Genomic DNA, 20,980 nt, shown 5'->3' with positions numbered 1-20,980 from the left:
TGCTTCAAATCTCATCCATTAATTAAAAATCTGAATTATTATTAACTATATGACCTACCTAATAAAATTGTGATTGAAATCAAATTAGAAACCCAAAGGGTTTTTTTGAAAAACATATACAGAGAGTGATTTGACTGAATTTTGTAAGAAATAACACAATCTGAATAAAATACTGTACCTGTAGTCAAGAATATATGCGGGTTTATGTATTCAAAGTCTTAGCTTTGTTGGCTATGCAACAATAAGTCATATAAAATCAATCAGTTTCATACCCACACTCTCCCAGAGCTTTCAAGTTTTAAAGTACTAAATGGATGTCAGACATTAATGTAAAGTTTGAATTCAAGCAGTTAGGATCAATTTTATCTTTGTTGTCTGATAAATCTTTCTAAACTTCTACATCAGTCATTTATCTGCCTGTTGACAATTCAAATGTTTGGTGGTGAATGCTGCTGGAAAAGTAACAGTAACTATCACTGATGATCTTGTAGGGTCCAATATCCTGACTCAGTCACTTGAGTTGCTTCATATTTGCACCAATCTTCCATTTAAACTTCTATCTCATTATTTATCTACAGGATAGCTTAATGTAGTGCAAGTCACTAGCTTTCTTTCAGCTTTGGTTTTGTCATCTGTTTAAAAAAATTCTCAAGGAACACCCAGGTGGCATAGTCTATAGAGCACTGGCCCTGGAGTCAGGAGGACCTCAGTTTAAATCCAGCCTCAGACACTGGACACCTACTATCTGTGTGATCTTGATCAAGTCACTTAACCCCATTGCCTAGCCCCGCCCTCTCCCAAATTCTCACAGAATCCTTGTGAAGATTGACTAAAATAATATATGTTAATAACTTTGAAAATTTTAAGTTAAATTTAAATGATTGATAATGATAACAGAGATGATGATTGCAAACGATGTTTTACCCAGCAAAGTTAGCTGCTCAATGTCTAACCAGATGTGGGGAATTTGCAGGCTCAAGGCCATATATAGCCCTCTAGGTCTTCACGTGCAGCCCTTTGAATGAATCTAAACTTCACAGAACAAATCCCCTCAATAAAATGATTTGTTCTGTTAAACTTGGACTTAGTCAAAAGGCCATCTCCAAGGATCAAGAAGGTCACATGCGGTCTCCAGGCTGCAGGTTCCCCATCCCAGGTCTAAACTGTCCTTTGAAAGAGAGGAGAGAAGGGAACAACATGCATGCATTAAAAGTGCAAGAGTAAAGGGAGCAGCATCTATGCATAATTAGATATCCTGGGTAAAGGGGAATAATAGCAAGAGGAGTATCTGGAAAGACTGAGGGACAGTTGGGAGCAGAGGGAGCAGGAGGAAATTCTCAAGGTGAAAGAAGATTTCATGATATCACAAAGGAATCCTATTGCTTCTCTTATTCTCCCATCCCCCTCCATAAGGCAGGAGCCAAAAATATAAGAATTACTGACAAACAAAGAAGATACTGAGTCTTAATCAACAAATGTTTAGTTGAGTCTCACAGGATTTCCCTTTTCCTTTTCTATGATGTATCCCTACAGATTTTTCAGAATCCAGGAAAGTGGTCATGTAGAGAACAAATCGTACAAATATGCTATTCTATGGATTATAAGCTTTTTCTGTCCTATTCTGCCTCAATGACATGTTGTGAAACACTGATTTCCCTAATGTTTAAGTTATATTGGCATTTGAAAAAGTTTCCATTTAGACAACATTTCCATTTTGCTTTACATTCCATAACTGAATATCAAGGAAGATTCTCCATAGTCTAAGCTAGATAAGGGCATAGACACTGAGGTCAGTCATGTTTTATGTGATGAAGGTTGAGACATTTTAGAAAGGAAGAAAAACACTGCATTGGACAACTTAGATGGGAATGATCATTCCTACCATATGACAGACATGAAAATTTCACCACCTCAATTCATACCTACTTCACAGAGAAGTTTTGTAAGACTTTCTAAGAACCATTATGTCAAATGTCCCTCTGTGAGACTAACTACTATGTTTAAAAAAATATGGAGTGATAAGGATTAATTCAAGGTGGTCCTTAAAACTTTTCTTCTTAGAAGTCTCAGGGTAAACTCTCCAAGGAGTTACTTCCATTGTCTACACATGAAATAGGAATACACACTTTCGTGTTTTCAAAACTTCATAAGAAAAGGGATGAATTTCTCATATACTGTGGCAGCAACTCTGAGGTTTCATCTGTCTGCTCCCAAGCTGTGCTTCTGTAAGGATTATTTAGAGTAAAAAAAAGTATTTTGAAGTCAATCAGAGAGTTGTTGGCAATCTTATCAAAGTCCAGGAACTGGAGGAAAGGCCTCTTGGTCTCCAAGACTTATGAAATGAGAGAATTGTCTACACAGACAAATCACATTTTTCAGCAAAAGCCAAAGTCCCTGATCAATTAAGCCTGGCCTATTTGGAAGCCAGACTTTGGCTGAAGGGTGATGTGGTCAATGCTTTTCTTTGATAATTATTTTTCCTTTTTCCTTGGGAGTTAGAACATACTGCACAAATATGATTTTCCCTGAGGTAATTCAAATATTTCTGTAGATCAAAGAAGACAAAGAAGACAGAGTTTCCTTATTCATTTATTTCCTCTATTATGACATCCATTTCCAAACCCTTTCATTTCAAAACATATAAAAATGTGGTAATCTTTCCGGTATTGTGCTAAAAACTCTATATAGAAGGAAGCAAAAGATAGTCCCTGTTCTGAAGGAGGGGGCAGCTAGGTGGTACTGTAGATACAGGGTCAGGCCAGGAGTCACAGAGACTCAACATCATGAGTTGAAATCTGGCCTCAGACACTTACTAGCTTTGTGACCCTGGGCAAGACACTTAACTTCTTTTGCTTCAGTTCTTCATTTCTAAAGTGAGCTAGAGCATATAACATCAAAACATTTTAGTATCATTCCCAAGAAACCCAAAACATGGTCACGAAGAGTTAGACACAACTGAAAAATGACTGAACAACAACAATAACTGTCCTCAAGGATCTTACAGTCTAAAGGAGGAGACAACAAGCAAAGGAAAGTGTATGAAAAAGTTGTATAAGAGATAAAAAAGCAACCATTAAAACAGGGAAAGAGCTAGAATTCAGAAAACTTGGGAAAGGTTTCCTGTAGAAACTAGGATTTGATTTGGGTCTTCAAGGAAACCAGGGAAACCAGAAGGTGGAAATGAGGAGGAGAATATTGCAAACATGTGGGACAGCCAGAGCAAATGCCTGGAGTCAGGAGATGGAGCATCTTGTTGATGGAATATCCAGGCCAGTGTGACTTGATTGAAGAGCAAAAAAAGGCTAGTAACCTGTATGAAGACTAGAAAGGTAGGAAGGTACTGGGTATATATATACATGTACACATGCATGCATAGATACAGATATGGAGGCCCAAAGGCATTTTTCCTCATCCCTTCATCATCCATATTCAATTCCACTAAGCTATTTACAGACACATATATAATATAATCACATACACATATGTATATAGGTAGATATACACTTGTATAAAGCACATAATATACATCATTATTCTTATATGTGTGTATATCTAAATATGTCTGTTCATTGTGAGCTTGGTATAAAATTATAAAATAGAATAGTCTTTGGCATTGTTTATGCTTTTTGAAAAATAATGTTATTTCCAAGAATTTATTTTTTAATAAAAAATACTTTACTACAACACAATTGCCTCATGGCATTTTTTACCTCCATATTTCTAAAGGTATAGATGAAGGGGTTTAAAAAAGGTGTCAGAATAGTGTAAAATATTTGTACCATCTTATCAAAGGAGAAAGTGATGGGAGGCCTTGCATACTCAAATATGCATGGAATGAATAACATAAGCACAACTGTAATATGGGAACTACAAGTGGAGAGGGCTTTCCGTCGTCCTTCTGTGCTGTATATCCGCAGCGTATACAGGATGACCCCATAGGAGACAAGTAAGAGGAAAAAAATTAAAATACAAATGAACCCACTATTGGCTATCATCATAAATCCAAGCTCATGTGTATCAGTACAGGCCAGTTCCAGCAAAGGGTACAAGTCACACAAGAAGTGATTGATTACATTGGGGCCACAGAATGGTAATGGCAAAATGAAGAACATTTGGATGATAGAGTGTAGGAAGCCTCCTGCCCAGGCCACCCCTGCAAGTAATAAACATATACGCCTACTCATGATGGTCACATAGTGTAAAGGTTTGCAGATGGCCACATACCGGTCATAGGCCATGGCTGTGAGAACAATCATCTCAGCAGCACCAAAAAAATGTTCTGCAAAAACCTGAGTCATGCAGCCTTCAAAGGAGATGGTTTTCTTCTCAAAAAAAGAGTCTACTAATAGCTTGGGTACATAGACTGATGAGAAACATGCATCTAAGACAGACAGAAAGGCCAAGAAGAAGTACATAGGGGAAGCAAAGAGCGAGGGGCTGCTAGTAATGGTCACGATAATAAGCAGGTTTCCCCCAAGGGTTGCAAGATAGAGCATCAAAAACACAAAGAATATGATTTTCTGAACACCTGGATTTTGGGTAAGTCCCAGGAGAATGAACTCAGTCACTTGGCTTTGATTTTCCATGACTTTGACACAGAGGCTGGTTTCCTATGGAATATGTATGACCTGTAACCAAGAGAGAAAAAGAGCTCTTTACAATGTAGATTGTAATTCTAGGAAAATAAAATGATATTTACATTCTTTGTGCTCCAAGATGCTTCTAAATGTTTCCTTAGGCTTTGATGCCATATCCCTGCATGTGGGCACAAATGGTTACAAATTGGTTTGATAAATGTGGTGTAGGATGAATGAAATATTACCGGAAGAAAAGCAATTCTTCAAATGTACAACAAACACTCCCAGACATCTCATGTACATACATATATAGTTTCAGGCGGTCAGTGTGGTGGGCAGTAAACCAGGTTATGTATTCACCACAAGTAGACAAGTTAATCTGCACAAGAGGTTTTAAAAGTCAGTGGGAAGGTAGAAATCCAAATATATATGTCTGCATTTATGTTTATGGTATGTAGATATGTATGCATATTATATAACACTGTCAGCAATTCCATGATTAGAGAACAAATACAGAAGACAGTTCTAGTAAACACATTTCAAGAAGTCTGTTGAAAACTGGAGAATGAACCCAGAAGGGTCACCAAAATAGTGGCCTCAGGTTTAGTCCACAGGAGGATAGTTGAAGGAACTGAGAATGTTTTGACTAAAGCACACAAGAACTAGGGTCCTGTTATGATTCTAAGTCTCTGGACTTATATAAGAAGGGTTCATACTTTTTTGTTTAGCCTCACAGGATAGAACTGGGAGCATTTAGGATTAAAGTTTCAGTGAAAGATTCCTTCTTGATTTAACAAAACCTTCTTAACAATGAAAGCAATTCAAAACTGGAATGTGATGTTTTGTGAGAGTTGTGTTGTCTTTAGAGAGCTACAAAAAAGATAACCTCTTTGGGGGGATGTTGGAATCAGGATTCATATTTATTTATGGATTGTACTGGGAGGCATCTGAGATCCCTTTGTGGGCTCAGATTTTATGCTTCTCTGATTGCTGCATTAGGTACTTTCTTTGCACAGACTAATACAATGTAAGGGTCTAGATATACAGTGAAAAATAATTACTTGGTAATTTCAGGGCATAGAGTTATTCATTACTTCATAAAATAACAGAATTGGAAAGGCCAAAGAGAGGAGAAACAACATAACCCAAAAAGCAAATGTGGATCCAAAAAAGGAAGGGCCTTTGGTTGTATTCACAAAAACAAACAAGCTTACCCCAAATCACAAGCTAGAAGAACAATTTGATGAATATTGTTTTCTGTGTCTCTATATCCTGTGGAAGTTCCAAGAGGATAAATTTGGTCATATGGCTCTGAATGCCCAATATAATTTCTCATACTTCTTGATGACTTTGCTGAGGGCAGAAGTGATATGTTAAACAAATCTGTGAATGATACAGAGCTGGGCAGGATAGTTAACAAATTAGATGACAGCATTCAGGTCTAAAAGCTTCCCAAAGGCTGGATGCAGGGCTGAATTCATATCACAGAATCAAAGAATTTGAGTTAGAAGGGATTTCCATGTATCTTTAATATCCCATACAAGAAAGGAATCCATTATATAACATACCCCCCAAAATTTAACGTTTGTAAAGTAAATTCCTGTACTTGAGTTTAACTAAACAAGAAGTCCCACCCAAGTTCAGATTAAGGATAATTATCTAGGATTCTGATGATCTGGATCTCAGCATCTTAATTTGTATACAGAGACAATGCTGTCTTCCTTGTCTGTTGAAAAAGGGAATAATCATATCTGAATTGTTTGGCATATGTTCTACTGTTATTATTAGCCCCTCTCAAAAAATGAACTGATTAAAAAGATTATTAAAAAAAGTGTAGCCATTGATTCATTTATTCTCCATGGATCCATTTGTCTGAAAAAGTGAAAACAAATTAATAAAAACAATATAGTAACTTTTCTATGCCATCTATAACCCACCAATAATCAAATTATATATGTGTGTATGTGTGTGTGTATATGAGTAATAAGACCTGAATTCTAGTCCTATTCCTGCAACTAACTTACTGTGTGATGGTGTATGTCACTTTCTTTTTTGATGAATGATTTTCCCCATCTATAGAATGACTTGTTTTATTTTAATAATCAATAAGGTCTTTTCTGAATAATCTACTATTCTTTCTACTGGGAAGTATCTACCATAGTCAATTTGAAGAGGGAATAGAGGAATAATTGTTGATACCTGAACTCAAAGATTTTTCTTGTTCATCCCAATGTGGGGAGAAAGAGGGATAAAACTCATCGACATCTAAATTAACATATGTGTGTGAAATTTATAATTGTATATGCACATATACACATATATTCAGATGAATAGATAATACTTGTCAGATAGTCAGAAAAATGTGTGGATAGTGAGTTAGCTAGATGATAGCTAGGTAGAGGATATATAAAAATTAATAAAATCAGAGAGATCCTGAATGCTTCTAGACTTTCAAATATTTGTTTATATCTTTATAAGCTGCCTCACATTTCCTAACATTAAAGCAAAAAATGAACAAAATGAAAGTCTAGATAGAATTTTCAAGAGAAGGGGAGCAGATGAGAAATGCTAGAGTGAAGAGAAAAGATTTCATCCCCTTTTGAGCTAGTCACTTTACTCCAGGGATTCTTTACATACTTCTATAATATTTTAGCTAAGCAAAAGAGGCAATGGATCTGCTTGACTACCAAACATTTGTTTAGAGGTCATAATAATTTATCTTGTTCCCTTTCTAATATGGGGGCCATAGGTCTGAAAGGTTGCGATGAAAAATCTGAGAGTAATGGGTGTTGACTTACTAAAATGAAGCACTGTGCAAGACTTTGTTTCCTTCTACCTCAGGGCCTCCTTCTGACAACTTGCAAGCTTTCATTCATTAGACTGAGAACATTAACTGTCTGGATAAGCTTTGGTAAAGAGGACATTTCCATTCTAGCTTCATCTCTCCCTGCAGATCATGGAAGAGTTTCCAAAGAGGGAGTCATCTAAGAGAGGATACCCACACTGAGACCAGGGAGAGGTTCTACACTACCAGGACTGTTAAATATAATAGAAACACTGTAAAACTTACCTTAGCCATGTCAAATGGAAGCTTTTACATCCAATATGTCATACACACATCATACTCTCCCCATATTCTTCTGTTTAGTGGGGGAGTGTCTTATGCATTCCTGAGAATATAGGATCTGGATGAGACTTCTGGGATGGCATCTTCTATGCTAATTGCTTGTCTGGATACACTCCATGACTTTCCTCAGAATGCTCTTTCCCAGATGAATCTTAGACATTCAGTAAAGTTCCTCCCCTTGTTTGGAGAGAAAGACAGAATATTCTCCATTTCAGTTTTCAAAACTCTATATGGAAAATGACAGCATCTTACTTGTCCCACTGAACCAGAGTGTGCGGTTCCTTTCTTCTCTTCTCAGGAATGGCTCTTCAATAAACACTTAGACCTGGATGAGCGTCCAATTATGAAATTGTTGACAAGGTTCAAAGGCTTGGGGAATGGCCTCTCCCCCTCCAGGGGACCAAGGAATGTCCCTTACCAGAGGATCGGCAACACAGAACAATTATTGTTTCTGGTCAGTGAAAGAACAAACCTACCTTCCAATTAGTCCTTGTGTGAACTGGGGCCAGCCCTTGGCAGAAATGAAAAGCAAATAACATTTGGCTTTGATAATTCTTCCCTCCCTTCCAGTGGAGGTAGAACTTACTCTCTGAATGTGATTGTTTCTGAGCACACTTGAAAAGTTCAGTTGACGCTTTCAGGATAGAGATTCTTTGCTACTATACTTTATCAATAGGCTCTCATGGCCAAATAGTTCCACTTTATGATAGAAATTTGGCAATTTCATTAATGAGAAGTTTTGGTCCAACCCCCTTTTTAAGTAAGTTTTAAGTAATCTGCTCATATGAAAGACCTCACTATCAACTATTTTCATGTTCATGACCCCTGACTTTTGAGAGCTTTTACCATCACCTATTAGCAAACCACTAAAATAGGAATAAGAAGTTCTTCATACTTGAGTTGATGACACCTTATGGTCATCTTATTATCATTGGAAAAAAAAAACATAATCAGCACCATGCCTAAGATATATCCTCTCCACTATAACTATCTGATATATTAATATTGAACCATTAGAATTATTACTTGAATGTAGTATTTATGCCAATAGTTTTGCATGTATCTGATTATGTTAATTTCTAATAAAAAATTTCCTATTTATCCAGAAGAATAATATGCAATACTTTGTCAAAATATTTGCCAAAATTTAAGTAAACTCTAATCACAGTGTTTCTTTAAACTTTTAGTTTGGCTATTCTGCCAAAAGTGAGGTTACTCTGATGGGATCTGTTCTTGGTAAAGTTATGCTGGCTCTCTGTAATCACCACTTTGTTCTCTAGATGGTCATCAACCATCTGTTTAATGATTTGATCTTCAATTTTTGCAGTAATTGAAGCTAAGATCACTGAACTATCTCCTTTTCAGACTATGTTCTCTTCTACTTTTTGATTTTGACAATTTAAATATATGCCCTTTAATTAAATGAGATAATATTTTTTAAAGAGCTTAACATAGTACCTGGCATATAATAGGTGCTTAATAAATATTTATTTCCTCCTCTTTCTTGATTTTGTCAAGTTCCCTGATAGATTACTTGTGATCCTTCAAATATCATTGACAGTGGTTCAGCCATAACATCTGCCATTTATTTTAAGATCTGAGGTCATCATTCATTTGAAGTAGGTAGCTTGAATTCATAAAAGGCAACTAGGTACTTTCTTATTAAATAAATATTTATTTTAGATAACTATTCATTAGTAACCATTTTTATTCTATTATTTCCAGTCTAAAGGCCATACATGCATATATGTATACAGATCCATGTCATTTTCTCCAAGGTGCCACATATAATTCATCCCAGCTTGATTGGTTATCCATCTAACCATTTAGCATTACTGACCAGTGAATATTAATTATCTATTTGATTTTAAGACATTTGATATTTTAGAAATCTATAACCTTTATCAAAGAAACCTGCTACAAGTGTTTTCTTCCCCAATTTTTTGTTTTTCTTAAAATTTTAACTCCCTTTGATGTATTAGTTCCAAAATGTTTATTTTTAATTTTATATATTTTTTAAATCCATTTTATCTCTCATGAATCTCTCTGTGTCTTGTTTGTTCATGAAATTTTCTATCTATTGATCTGGCAGACAATTTCTTCCCTGCTCCATTATTTTGCTCATATCACCCTTTATGTCTGAATCACGTATCATTTTCGGATTATCTTGGTATAAAATGTAAGATGTTCATGTATACCAAGTTTCTTCCAGACTACTTTCCAAGTTATTCTAACTTTGTGTGTGTGTGTGTGTGTGTGTGTGAGAGAGAGAGAGAGAGAGAGAGAGAGAGAGAGAGAGACAGACAGACAGACAGACAGACAGAGACAGAGAGACAGAGAAAGACAGAGAGGCAGAGAGACAGACAGAGAAATAGTGAGTTCTTGCCCTAATAGCTGGGATCCTTGGGGTTATCAAACACTAGGTGACCCTGTACGTGTGTTTCTCCATATCGAATACTTAATCTCCACTGATCAACCTTTCTATTTCTTACCCAATATCAAGTTGCTTTCATGATTACAGTTTTGTAGTATAATTGGAGAACAGGTATGAGTAGGTCTCATTCCTGTCCATTTTATTTTTCATTGATTCTCTTGATATTCTTGGCTTTTTCTTCTTCCAGATGAATTTTATTTTTTTCTTACTCTATAAAGTAATTTTTTTGGTATTTTGATTGGAATTACACTAAATAAATTAATTAATTTAGGTAGTATTGTCATTTTTATTACATTAGACTACCCATGAGCAGATAACATATTTCCCATTATTCGTTTCTGTATTCATGTGTGGAGTTTTGTCATTATGTTCACAGAGTTACTGAGTGTGTTTTGGCTGGTAGATTTCCCTATATTTTATAATCTGTACTAATTTAAATTTAATTTTAAATTAATTCATGTATTTTTAGTTTTCAACATTCACTTTCATGAGCTTTTGAGTTTTAAATTTTCTCTGCCTCCCTCCCTCCTTCCCAAGACGGCATGCAGTCTGATATAGGCTCTGCATATACTTTCATATTAAACATATTTTCACATTAGTCATGTTGTAAAGAAGAATTAGAACTAATGGAAGGAACTAGAAGAAAGAAAGAAAAAACAATAAAAATAAAAGAGAGCAAATAGCATGTTTCAGTCTGCATTCAGACTCCATAATTCTTTCTCTGGATATGGATAGAATTTTCCATCATGAGTCTCTTGGAGCTGTCTTAGATCTTTGTATTGCTGAGAAGACCTAAGTCTATCAAATTCAGTCATCACACAATGTGTGTATTACTGTGTATAACGTTCTCTTGGCTCTGCTCACTTCACTCAGCATATGTCCTTCCAGGTTTTTCTGAAGTCCACTTGCTCATCATTTCTTATAGCACAATAGTATTCCATTCCATTAATATATCAACTTGTTCAACCATTCCCCATTTGATGGGCATCCCCTCAATTTCCAGTTCTTGGCCACCACTAAAAAAGCTACTATAACCATTTTTGTATATGTGGTTCTTCTCCCCATTTTTATGATCTCTTTCTTATGCAGCTCTAGAAGTGCTATTGCTGGGTCAAAAGGTATGCACATTTTTATGGCCCTTTAGGCATCATTTCAAATTGCTCTCCAGAATGGTTGGATCAGTTTACAACTCCACCAACAATGCATTAGCGTTCCAATTTTCCCCACATCTTCTCCAGGATTAATAAATTTCCTGTTTTGTCATGTTAGTCAATCTGATACATGTGATGTGGTACCTTAGAGTTGTTTTGATTTACATTTCTCTAATCAATACTGATTTAGAACATTTTCCATATGATTATAGAAAATTGCTTATTCATATCCTTTGACCATTTATCAATGGGGGAATGACTTGTATTTTTATAAATTTGATTCAGTTCACTATATATTTTAGATATGAAGCCTTTATCAGAGATGCTGGCTGTAAACATTCTTTTCCAGTTTTCTGCTTCCCTCCTAGTCTTATTTTCATTAGCTTTGTTTGTGCAAAAATGTTTCAATTTAATGTAATGAAAATAATCCATTTTGCATTTCATAATGTTCTTTATCTCTTGTTTGGTCATAAATTCTTCAATTCTCCATCGATCTCACAGGTAAATTATTCCTTCCTCTCCCAATTTGCTTATGGTGTCAGATTTTACATATAAATTATGTACCCATTTTGACCTTATTTTGGTATGCTGAGTAAGATGTTGGTCTATGCCCAGTATCTGCCATACTATTTTCTAAGAATTTGAATGCTATATCACTTGCTGCATATATGTTTGGTAATGATATTACTTCATTGTCTATGGTGTCTTTTAGCAAGATATAATTTACTTCCTTGTCTCTTTCAATTAGATCATTTTTTGTTTTTGCTTTGTCTGAGATCAGGATTGCTACTCTTTTTTTTTATTATTTCAGCTGAAGTGTAACATACTCTACTCCATCTTTTTATGTTCACCCTATGTGTATCCCTCTGTTTCGAATGTATTTCTTTTGAATGACATATTGTAGGATTATGGCTTTTAATCCATTCTGCTATTTGCTTCCCTTTTATGAGAGAGTTCATCCCATTCACATTCACAGTTATGATTACTGTGTCTTTCTCTCCATCCTATTTACTTCCCCTCCCCATTTATGCTTTTCTTTCTCCTTTCTCCCTTTCTTTCCTCAAAAGTTTTGCTTTTGACCACTGCCTCCCTCAATCTTCCTTCTCTTTTATCTGCCATCTCCTTTTTCTTTCCCTTTGCCCTTACTACTTCTTCCTTCCCTTCTAGCCACTCCCTTCCTTTTCTTTCCTCTTTTCCCTCCTTCTGTGTACAGGGATAGTTAGATTTTAATAGCTAATTGAGTATGGTATTCCCTCGTTGAGCCAAATCAGATGAGAATAAGGTTCAAACAATGTTTATCTTCCTCCTTTCTTTCCCTCTACTTTAATGTTTTTGTGCCTCTTCACGTAATGTAATTTACCCTTTTCTGTCCCTTTTCCTCTTCTCACATTACAATCCCTCTTCAACCCTTAATTAGGTTTTTTATCATCACATCAAAATCAGTTTATACTCACACCCTCTGACTGTGTATATCTCTTCTAAATGTTGTCATAAAGATACAGTTCTCAAGAGTTACAAGTGTCATCTTCCCATGTATAGATGTAAACAATTTTCCCTTATTGAATATCATTTTTTTCTTGTTTATCCTTTTATGCCTCTCTTGAGTCTTGTATTTGTAGATTAATTTTTCTGTTGAGCTCTGGTCTTTTCATCAGGAAGGGCTGGAAGTCCCCTATTTCACTGAATGTCTATCTCCCCCCTTGAATGATTATGCTCAAATTTCCTGCGTAGTTGATCCTTGATTATAATTCAAGATCCATTGACTTATGGAATATCATATTTAAAGCCCTCTGATCTTTTAATGTAGAAGTTGCAAGGTCCTGGATAATCCTGCCTGTGGTTACACAATATTTGAATAGTTTCTATCTGGGTGCTTGGAGTATTTTCCCCTTGACTTGGTAATTCTGGAAATTGGAGACAACATTCCTTGGCATTTTCAATTTGGGATCCCCTTCAGAATGAGATTGGTAGATTCTTTTAATGACTATTTTACCCTCTGGTTCTAGGACCTCAGGGCAATTTTCATAGATTTCTTGGAAGATACTGTCCAGGCTCTTTTTTTCATCATGGCTTTCAGGTAGACCAATAATTTTTAAGTTATCTTTCCTGGATCTAATTTTTCAGGTCAGTTGTTTTTAAAATAAGATATTTTACATTTTCTTCATTTTTTTTCATTCTTTTGATTTTGTTTGACTGATTCTTGATGTTTCATAGAGTCATTAGTTTCCATTTTCTCAATTCTAATTTTAAAAAATTGTTTTCTTCAGTAGCTTTTTTTCCTCCTTTTCTATCTGGCCAATTCTACTATTTAAGGAGTTATTTTCTTCAATGGACTGTTTTTTTTTAATTTGGCCAATTGTATTTTTAAGGATTTATTTTCTACACTCAATTTTTCTCCTTTCTTTTCCAAGCTATTGACTTTTTCTTGCATACCTCTCATTTCCTTTCCCAATTTTTATTCTACCTCTCTTATTTCACTTTTAAAATCCTTCTTGACCTCTTCCAAGGCTTTTTGGATTTGAGACCAGTTCATATTCCACTTTGAGGTTTCAGATTTGGGTATAGTGACAATGCTTTCCTCTTCTGACTTTGTGTTTGGATCTTCCCTGTCCCCATAGTAAGAATCTATGGTCTTTGTTATTGCTTTTTGTTCATGGTATTTGCGTTTTTCCTGGCTTTTAAAGTCAATCTATACTTCTGGAGCACAGGGGGCACTGTCCCACATTTCTTGTGCTGGGGACTAGGGGCCTGGTTACTGGCTCTTTGTTTTGGGGCCTCAGATTCTGGCAGCTGGAGGTTGTAGAGGCTGTAGATTACCTTGTGCTGAGTGGGATCAGGTGGTGGTGGAGGTAGTTGCTGTGTACTGAGGCCAGATGTGTTTTTTTCTGCATTTCCCTGGGGTTACACTGAAGCTTGAGGGGTGCAGTATGTGGGTGTGGGTGTGGGTGATCTGGCTGCTGGAGATTCTCTCCTCACCCAGGGCTGCACTAGAGCATGGGTAGGCTCAGCCACTGGTGGATGCCCATTTGCCACACAATTAGTGGTTCTCTGTACTAGTGCGTGCCGGTTCCCCTGGCTGTGCCAAGGCACGTGGGGTCGTGGTGTTGGCACTCACCCACTGCACCTCCTTTGGGCTCAGGATCTCCCATGCTGGTTTGCTGAAGTGATACTTGCCACTGGCTTGTATGGATGCCTCCCGTCCTGCACTGGTCCCCTTCAGCCACAGCAAGAGGGACCTTTCCCGTTAATCCCCTTAGCCTCATGAGCTAAAAAACTGCTGTACCCCATCTTTCTACTGGCTTCACTGTTCCAAGATTTTTCCTGGGGCAATATTTTCTGGGTTCTTCAAGGTCAATAAGGGAGAATGAGAGTGACTTACTGCTGCTCACTTTGCTATCTTGGCTCAATCTATAGTCATTTTAAATGGAATTTATTTTTCTATCTCTTACTGCATTTTCCTGGTAATATAGAGAAATGGTGGTGATTTCTGTAGTTTTACTCTATATTCTACAATTTTGCTTAAGTTGTTGAATGTTATGATTCTTTAGAAAAAAAACAAACATGTCATCTTCAGAAAGTGATCATTTCCTTTCCTCATTGTCAATTCTTAGTCCTTAATTTTCATTTTCTTGTCTTATTACTATAACAAGCACTTTTAGTAAAATGTTGAACAATAATGGTCATAATGAACAATCTTGATTCATCCCTTGTCCTATCAGAAATTATTCTATCTTATCATTTTTGGAGCATAAAGATACTTCTTACCATTTTAAAAAAAAGTTCCTTTAATTTCTGTGCTTTCTGGTATTTTTAATAGGGATGTGTTGTTTTTTTTCAAAATCTTTTTTTTCCTGCATTGAAGTTACCAAGTGATACTTGTTGTTGAGGAAAATGAGGCAGACAAGTTTAGTGACTTGCTTAGTTTAAAAGAACTTTCAAATGTCTTATCCCAGATTTGAATAGAGGCCTTCCTGACTCCAAGCCCTTTGCTTTATATATTATGCCACTTGGATGCCTCTCAGAGAAACCTATCATGTTAAATTACTCTGTCACCTAAAATCCTGTAACAGAAGGGATGGAACTGGAAGTGATGGCAGAAAAATTTAGTTATAATTACAGGATCACAGGATTAGTGATTTAGTGTTGAAATGGACATTAGAGCTAATACAGTGTAATCGTCCCCTCATTTGGTGCATTCATTCATTCATTTCTTTATTTATTTAAAATATTTTTGTCAACTGTTTGTTCTGCTTTTTAATCTATTTCCACAAGCATTTATTATCCCTCCCTTCCACTGTCCTCTCAAAATTGAATAATGAAAAAAATAGAAAATCTTCACTGAAAACATACATAATCCAGCAAAATAAATCCCTACACAGGCCAAGTAAAGAAATGGGTGTCTCATTCTTCATATTAAATCCATTAAATCTCTGGCATAAGACAGGTGAGCTATTTCATCTTCAGTCCTCTGGCCTTAGGGCTTATCAGAGTTTTTTCAAAGGTTTTTTTTTTCTTTAAAATATTGTTAACATTGTACAGATTGTTCTCATTCCACTCTGTTTCAGTCCATGGAGGTTTATCCAATTTCCTCTGAAACTATTTTATAATTTCTAATGGCATTATAATATTCCATTATAGTAATGTACCACAATTTGTTTAGTGGTTTCCTAATAAGTGTGTACCCACTTGGTTTCCACTTTGGGGTAACTATAAAAAGAGCTTCTATAAATATAGATATTATCCCTCTTTCTTTAAGATACTTGGGGGTATATGCCTAGGAATGGCGTAACTAGAGTGGAATCACACAATTTAGTAATTTTTAGGGTATAGTTTTAAATCATTTTATGGAATCACTGGAATAATTTACAACTATGTTAATGGTACAGCAGTATGTCTGTTTTCCCACAGTCTGTGTCATTTATGTTTTTCCCCCTCTTTAGAATATTTGCTAATCTGGTTAGGATGAGGTAGAATCTCATCGTTTGATTTTTTCTAACTGTTAGTGTTTTGTTGCATTTTTCTCACAGTTGTTGATAGTACATGTCTCTTCCTTTAAATATTGTCTGTACATATAATTTGATCATCTGTCTGTTTGGAGAATGGCTCTAGATATTATTTGAATTAGTACTTAAATGTCTTGGATATGAAATCTTGATCAGAAATTTCTTACAAATATTTTCCCAGTTACCTGATTACCCTGTAAGTTTAACTGCATTATATTTTTATGAAATATATGTATGAACAATTTTGATCATACATATGATCAAAATTATTTTATATTCTTTAAACCTCTTTATTGCCTGTTCGGTTATGAAATCTTCCCATATCCATAGATGTGAAAGTTTATTTCTTCTTTGCTCTTCTAATTTACTTAAGATGTCAACTTTTATGTCTTAATAATGTAACCATATGGAGGTTATCTTGGTGTATGAAGAGTCTCACATTTTCCAATTGAGAAAACTGAGACCCAGAGTTGTGGTTTTTTTCCAAGTTCATATTTATAGAAAGTCACAGATGAAGGATTCAAACTCAGTTTCATTTTTTTTCTGTTTTCAAATCAAGCACTCTGTCTGCTGAGCCACTCTATCCTGGTTATACTAGTAAGTAGTTATGACATTGCAAAGCAAATTACCACTATCATCTCATCTAGAAAAAGACGGGTGTCTGTGTGTGTGTTTGTGTGTGTGTGTATGTGTGGGTTTAATAGATAATATGTAAGGCCCCTTCTTGTTCTAGGTCATGCTACCTACAATTAAATTTATCTTGTTTGCAATCACCCTTCATTTGTTTGCTTTGCAAATAGAAATTGAAAAGCTCATTGGTTTGTGTCACCACACATCTCAATCATTCTTTGTCAGTCAATAATTAATGAATAAACATATGTTAAGCACTTACTCCAAATCAGCCACTATGCCCAGGAATGGGGACAAAAATAGAAAAAGAAAATAATCTCCCATGTTCTAGGCATACTTCTGATGGAAAAAAAAATGTTTGCTGTCTAGGATTAAGAGCAGAAAAATAGAGATTTTTATATTCCAGCTTTACCATTCCTTTATTTAAAATCACATCTCACAGGTTGGTTGTACCCAGAGTGGAAGGGATCTCATAAATCAGTTAGTTCATTCTGTACATGGGTATAGATGAAGAGGCATATAAATAAGTTAGAAGAGTTTTCATGTGAACTCAGAGCCTTGGACTGCTAATCCAATGTCTTCTCCATCGCCCTCTGATGCCTTTCTAAATTATTATGCCCACAATTTTCTTATGGCAATTTTTACCTCTGAGTTTCTTAGGGTATAAATCAGGGGATTCAACATAGGAGTGAGAATGCCATAAAATATGGCCACAGTTTTATCAACAGGCAGAGTACGCAAGGGTCGCATATATGTGAATATGCAGGGTACAAAGAACAAGACAACAACAGTGAAATGGGAACTGCAGGTGGAGAGGGCTCTACTTCTCCCTTCCACACTGTGGAACCTCAGAGAATGCAAGATGATGACATAGGAGGCAGCTAGCATGATGAAGTTCACCAGGCAGATTACCCCACTGTTGACCATCACCAAGATACCAGTAACATAGGTGTCAGTACAGGCAAGCTCCAGCAATGGGTAAAAATCACAAACAAAGTGATTCATTAAGTTGGGACCACAGAAGGGTAACTGAAAGACAAGCAGAATTTGAATCATGGCATGTAGAAAGCCACCTACCCATGCCAGCAACACCAGAAGACCACATAGACGTTGGGTCATGATAGTCACATAGTGCAAGGGCTTACAGATGGCTACATAGCGGTCATAGGCCATCACTGTGAGCAGGATGATCTCAGCACCACCAAAGAAATGTTCTGCAAATAGCTGAGTCATACACCCATTGAAAGAGATGGTTTTCTTCTCATATAAACAATCTGCAATGAGTTTTGGGACCACTGAGGTGGAATAGCAAGAGTCAATAAAAGAAAGAGAAGCCAGAAAAAAATACATAGGTAGGGTTAGTGCCTGGCTACTAACAATGGTGACCACAATGAGCAGGTTTCCACCAATGGTGATGACATATATAATAAAGAACACAAGGAACAATATTTTTTGTACTTCTGGAATAGCTGAGAGCCCCAAAAGAATAAATTCTGTAACATTCCTTTGATGCTCCATGTATGTGAAGTGGCCACTGACAACAGAGTTACCTGTAGCCCAAAGAAAGAAGTATTATCATCTTCAGGACCATGGCCAGATGAAATCTCAACACAAACTAAATTTGTTTAGGGTTCCATTTCACCTACATTTGAAGGATCACCTACATCCAGTGGCTTCCTGTTACATCAAAGATCAAATTTAAAATCCTCTATTTGACTTTGAAAGACCTTCATAACCTCATATTTTCCTAACTTTCCAATTTCCTTACAATTTGTGACCCTCCATGTACTTTGAAAACCAATGAAACTGGCTTCCTTTCTATTCCTCACACAAGACACTCCATCTCCCCATCAGAGAGCTTTTACTAGATATTTCCCATGCCTGTTACACTTTTCCTCTTGACCTTCTCCTCTGGGTTATTTGACTTCCTTCTAGTATCAGCTAGGTCCCACTTTCTACAAGAAGCCTTTACCAGCACTCCTTATTCTTAAAATTTCCCCCTAAGAGCAACTCCAATTTATCCTTTATATATCTTATTTATACAGAGCTATGTTCCCAATTAAATGGTGAGCTCCTAGTGAGCAGGGACTGGATTTTGCCTCTTTTTGTATCCCCAGAATTTAGCACAGTGTCTGGCATATAGTAGGTGCTTAATAATGCTAAATGACTATCTGTCCTGATGTTCTGTAGAAGACTATAGTTCTTATGCTGCAAGGTTCTCACCATATCATGTCTGCTCTTCTGTAAATTATCCCAGGCTTGAAAATTACCTGTCCTTATCACACCATAAAAATATTTATTTCCTAAGCACTATTCTGGGCTCACAAAGGTATCAAGGGAAGTAATTACAGGTGTATAGACCAAGATGTAGAAAAGACTCCAGAGTCTATGTAGTCTAATTCTTTCATTTTACAGATGAGAAAACTAAATCTGTTTAGGTAAAGTGATTTACCAAGTCATGCTGGTAGTCAGCATCAGAAGTGGGATTTGAAACTATTTCCTCTGAAACCCTTCATGCATATAAGTTTTCAATGATGAGATAACAGGTAAGGTAAGAGAGCAAACAATTTCAGCCACTCTCCAAAGATACAAATCATTCCAAAGTCCAAGGTCAGTTTACCAAGTAATTGTGTAATAATGCAAACTATTAGAGTCATTCAATACAAGGATTTCTGAAGTGCCTACTGAGCACAGAGTGGAATAAGAATGTTGCTACTAATGATGATATAGATAATATAAATATGCTAAGTATAAAGATGAAAGAATAAAGAAGAAAACTGTTTCATTTTCACATTCATTTGGTATGAATAAGAAACTAGATTGTCAAGGACCACTCAAACAGGTAGAAAGAAAGTCAGAAAGAGTAAAAAGAGTGTTTCAAAAGTCTTAGTGCAGTTTAGGCTTTAGTTGGTTAAAATTGCACAAAGATTTTTGAAAAAAGTTTTATACGATGATTTTTTATTCTTTTCATTCTTTGATATATTTATGTTATTTATCCACCTATCATCTCTCCTCTATCTGTCCATTTATCATTTATTTATTACTTACATATTAATCATCTATCCCTCACCTATCCAGCTATCAGTATCTATCAGTTACCTACCTACCAATTAACTATCATTTGCTTCTATTTATCCATCTATCCATTTATCTTCACCTATGTATCTGTCCTTCTTCCTCTTTCTGTCATTTATTTCTCTACTTATATCTCTATCTTTCTATCCATCACCTTCTCTATCTATATATCACCTACCTACTATATATTTATAACTATCATCTATTACATTTTTATCTTACCTCTTTCTTTATCTATCTCTTTCTTTATCTCTATCTCACTCTTAATTTATATCTCTATCTATCTCTCCTGTCTCTCTGTCTCTGCCTATCTGTATGTGTATATATGTATATGTGTGTGTGTATATATATATGTATATATATATATATATTCATATGTCTTACTCACTTAAAGAATTGCTAATGAGGAATGTTCTTCTAGCAATACAGCACAGCTTCTGTTCTTGACTTTAGAGAAACTTTCCTGGGAAAACTGGGAGCTTAAGTGATTTAGCTAAAATCAAACAGTTGGTGTATGTTAGAAGAAGGATCTGAAACTATATTTTCCTGACTCTGAGGATGGGCCTCTTATCTACAACGCCACACTGCCTCTTAAAACATGTTAGTAGTAAGACCTCGTGATATCCAGGGTATCCCTAAAGTCATGGTGCAATTTGAAGCTATGAGTCTGAAACTTCACTCAGACTTTTGGGACACCCTTTTTATTGCTTTAACGCTTACAAAGCATTTTGCCTGTTTTGTCTTATTAGAAGTTCAAAACAAACATGTGAATTGAGTGCCACAGTCATTCTAGTCTCATTTCAGAGCTGATGAAGCATAGATATCTTTTACAAATACGACCTAGAAAAAATAATGATTTGTCCATGACCACACAAATGTAAAGTGTAAATGATATAAGGTTCCTGGCCCCCTGGAGATCACAAGATTATAGGGAGAAAACATATAGATCAAAACAGTTATAATATTAACTAATGCAAGATAAG

At 35.8% G+C, this 20,980-nt stretch overlaps 2 protein-coding genes across 2 annotated transcripts; both read right to left on the bottom strand.

Annotated features, from left to right (window-relative positions):
* Nucleotides 1-3,653: 3,653 nt before the first annotated feature.
* Nucleotides 3,654-4,595, bottom strand: LOC114040997 (olfactory receptor 4C15-like). Its single transcript, XM_027859214.1, has one exon. It carries the CDS (start codon nt 4,584-4,586, stop codon nt 3,654-3,656), a length of 933 nt encoding a protein of 310 aa, XP_027715015.1. The 5' UTR covers nt 4,587-4,595.
* A 12,939-nt stretch (nt 4,596-17,534) lies between these two features.
* Nucleotides 17,535-18,440, bottom strand: LOC114040987 (olfactory receptor 4C3-like). The gene has a single exon (XM_027859207.1). It carries the CDS (start codon nt 18,438-18,440, stop codon nt 17,535-17,537), a length of 906 nt encoding a protein of 301 aa, XP_027715008.1.
* Nucleotides 18,441-20,980: the final 2,540 nt, after the last annotated feature.

This window comes from Vombatus ursinus, unplaced genomic scaffold (assembly GCF_900497805.2).
Source record: "Vombatus ursinus unplaced genomic scaffold, bare-nosed wombat genome assembly UNPS02014163.1, whole genome shotgun sequence".
Lineage (NCBI taxonomy): Eukaryota > Metazoa > Chordata > Mammalia > Diprotodontia > Vombatidae > Vombatus > Vombatus ursinus.
This window is presented reverse-complemented; position numbering and strand designations above follow the sequence as displayed.

What these genes read in the sequence shown, in the direction of transcription:
- LOC114040997 (XM_027859214.1), bottom strand. Translation starts at nt 4,586, where the DNA reads ATGGAAAATCAAAGCCAAGTGACTGAGTTCATTCTCCTGGGACTTACC.
- LOC114040987 (XM_027859207.1), bottom strand. Translation starts at nt 18,440, where the DNA reads ATGGAGCATCAAAGGAATGTTACAGAATTTATTCTTTTGGGGCTCTCA.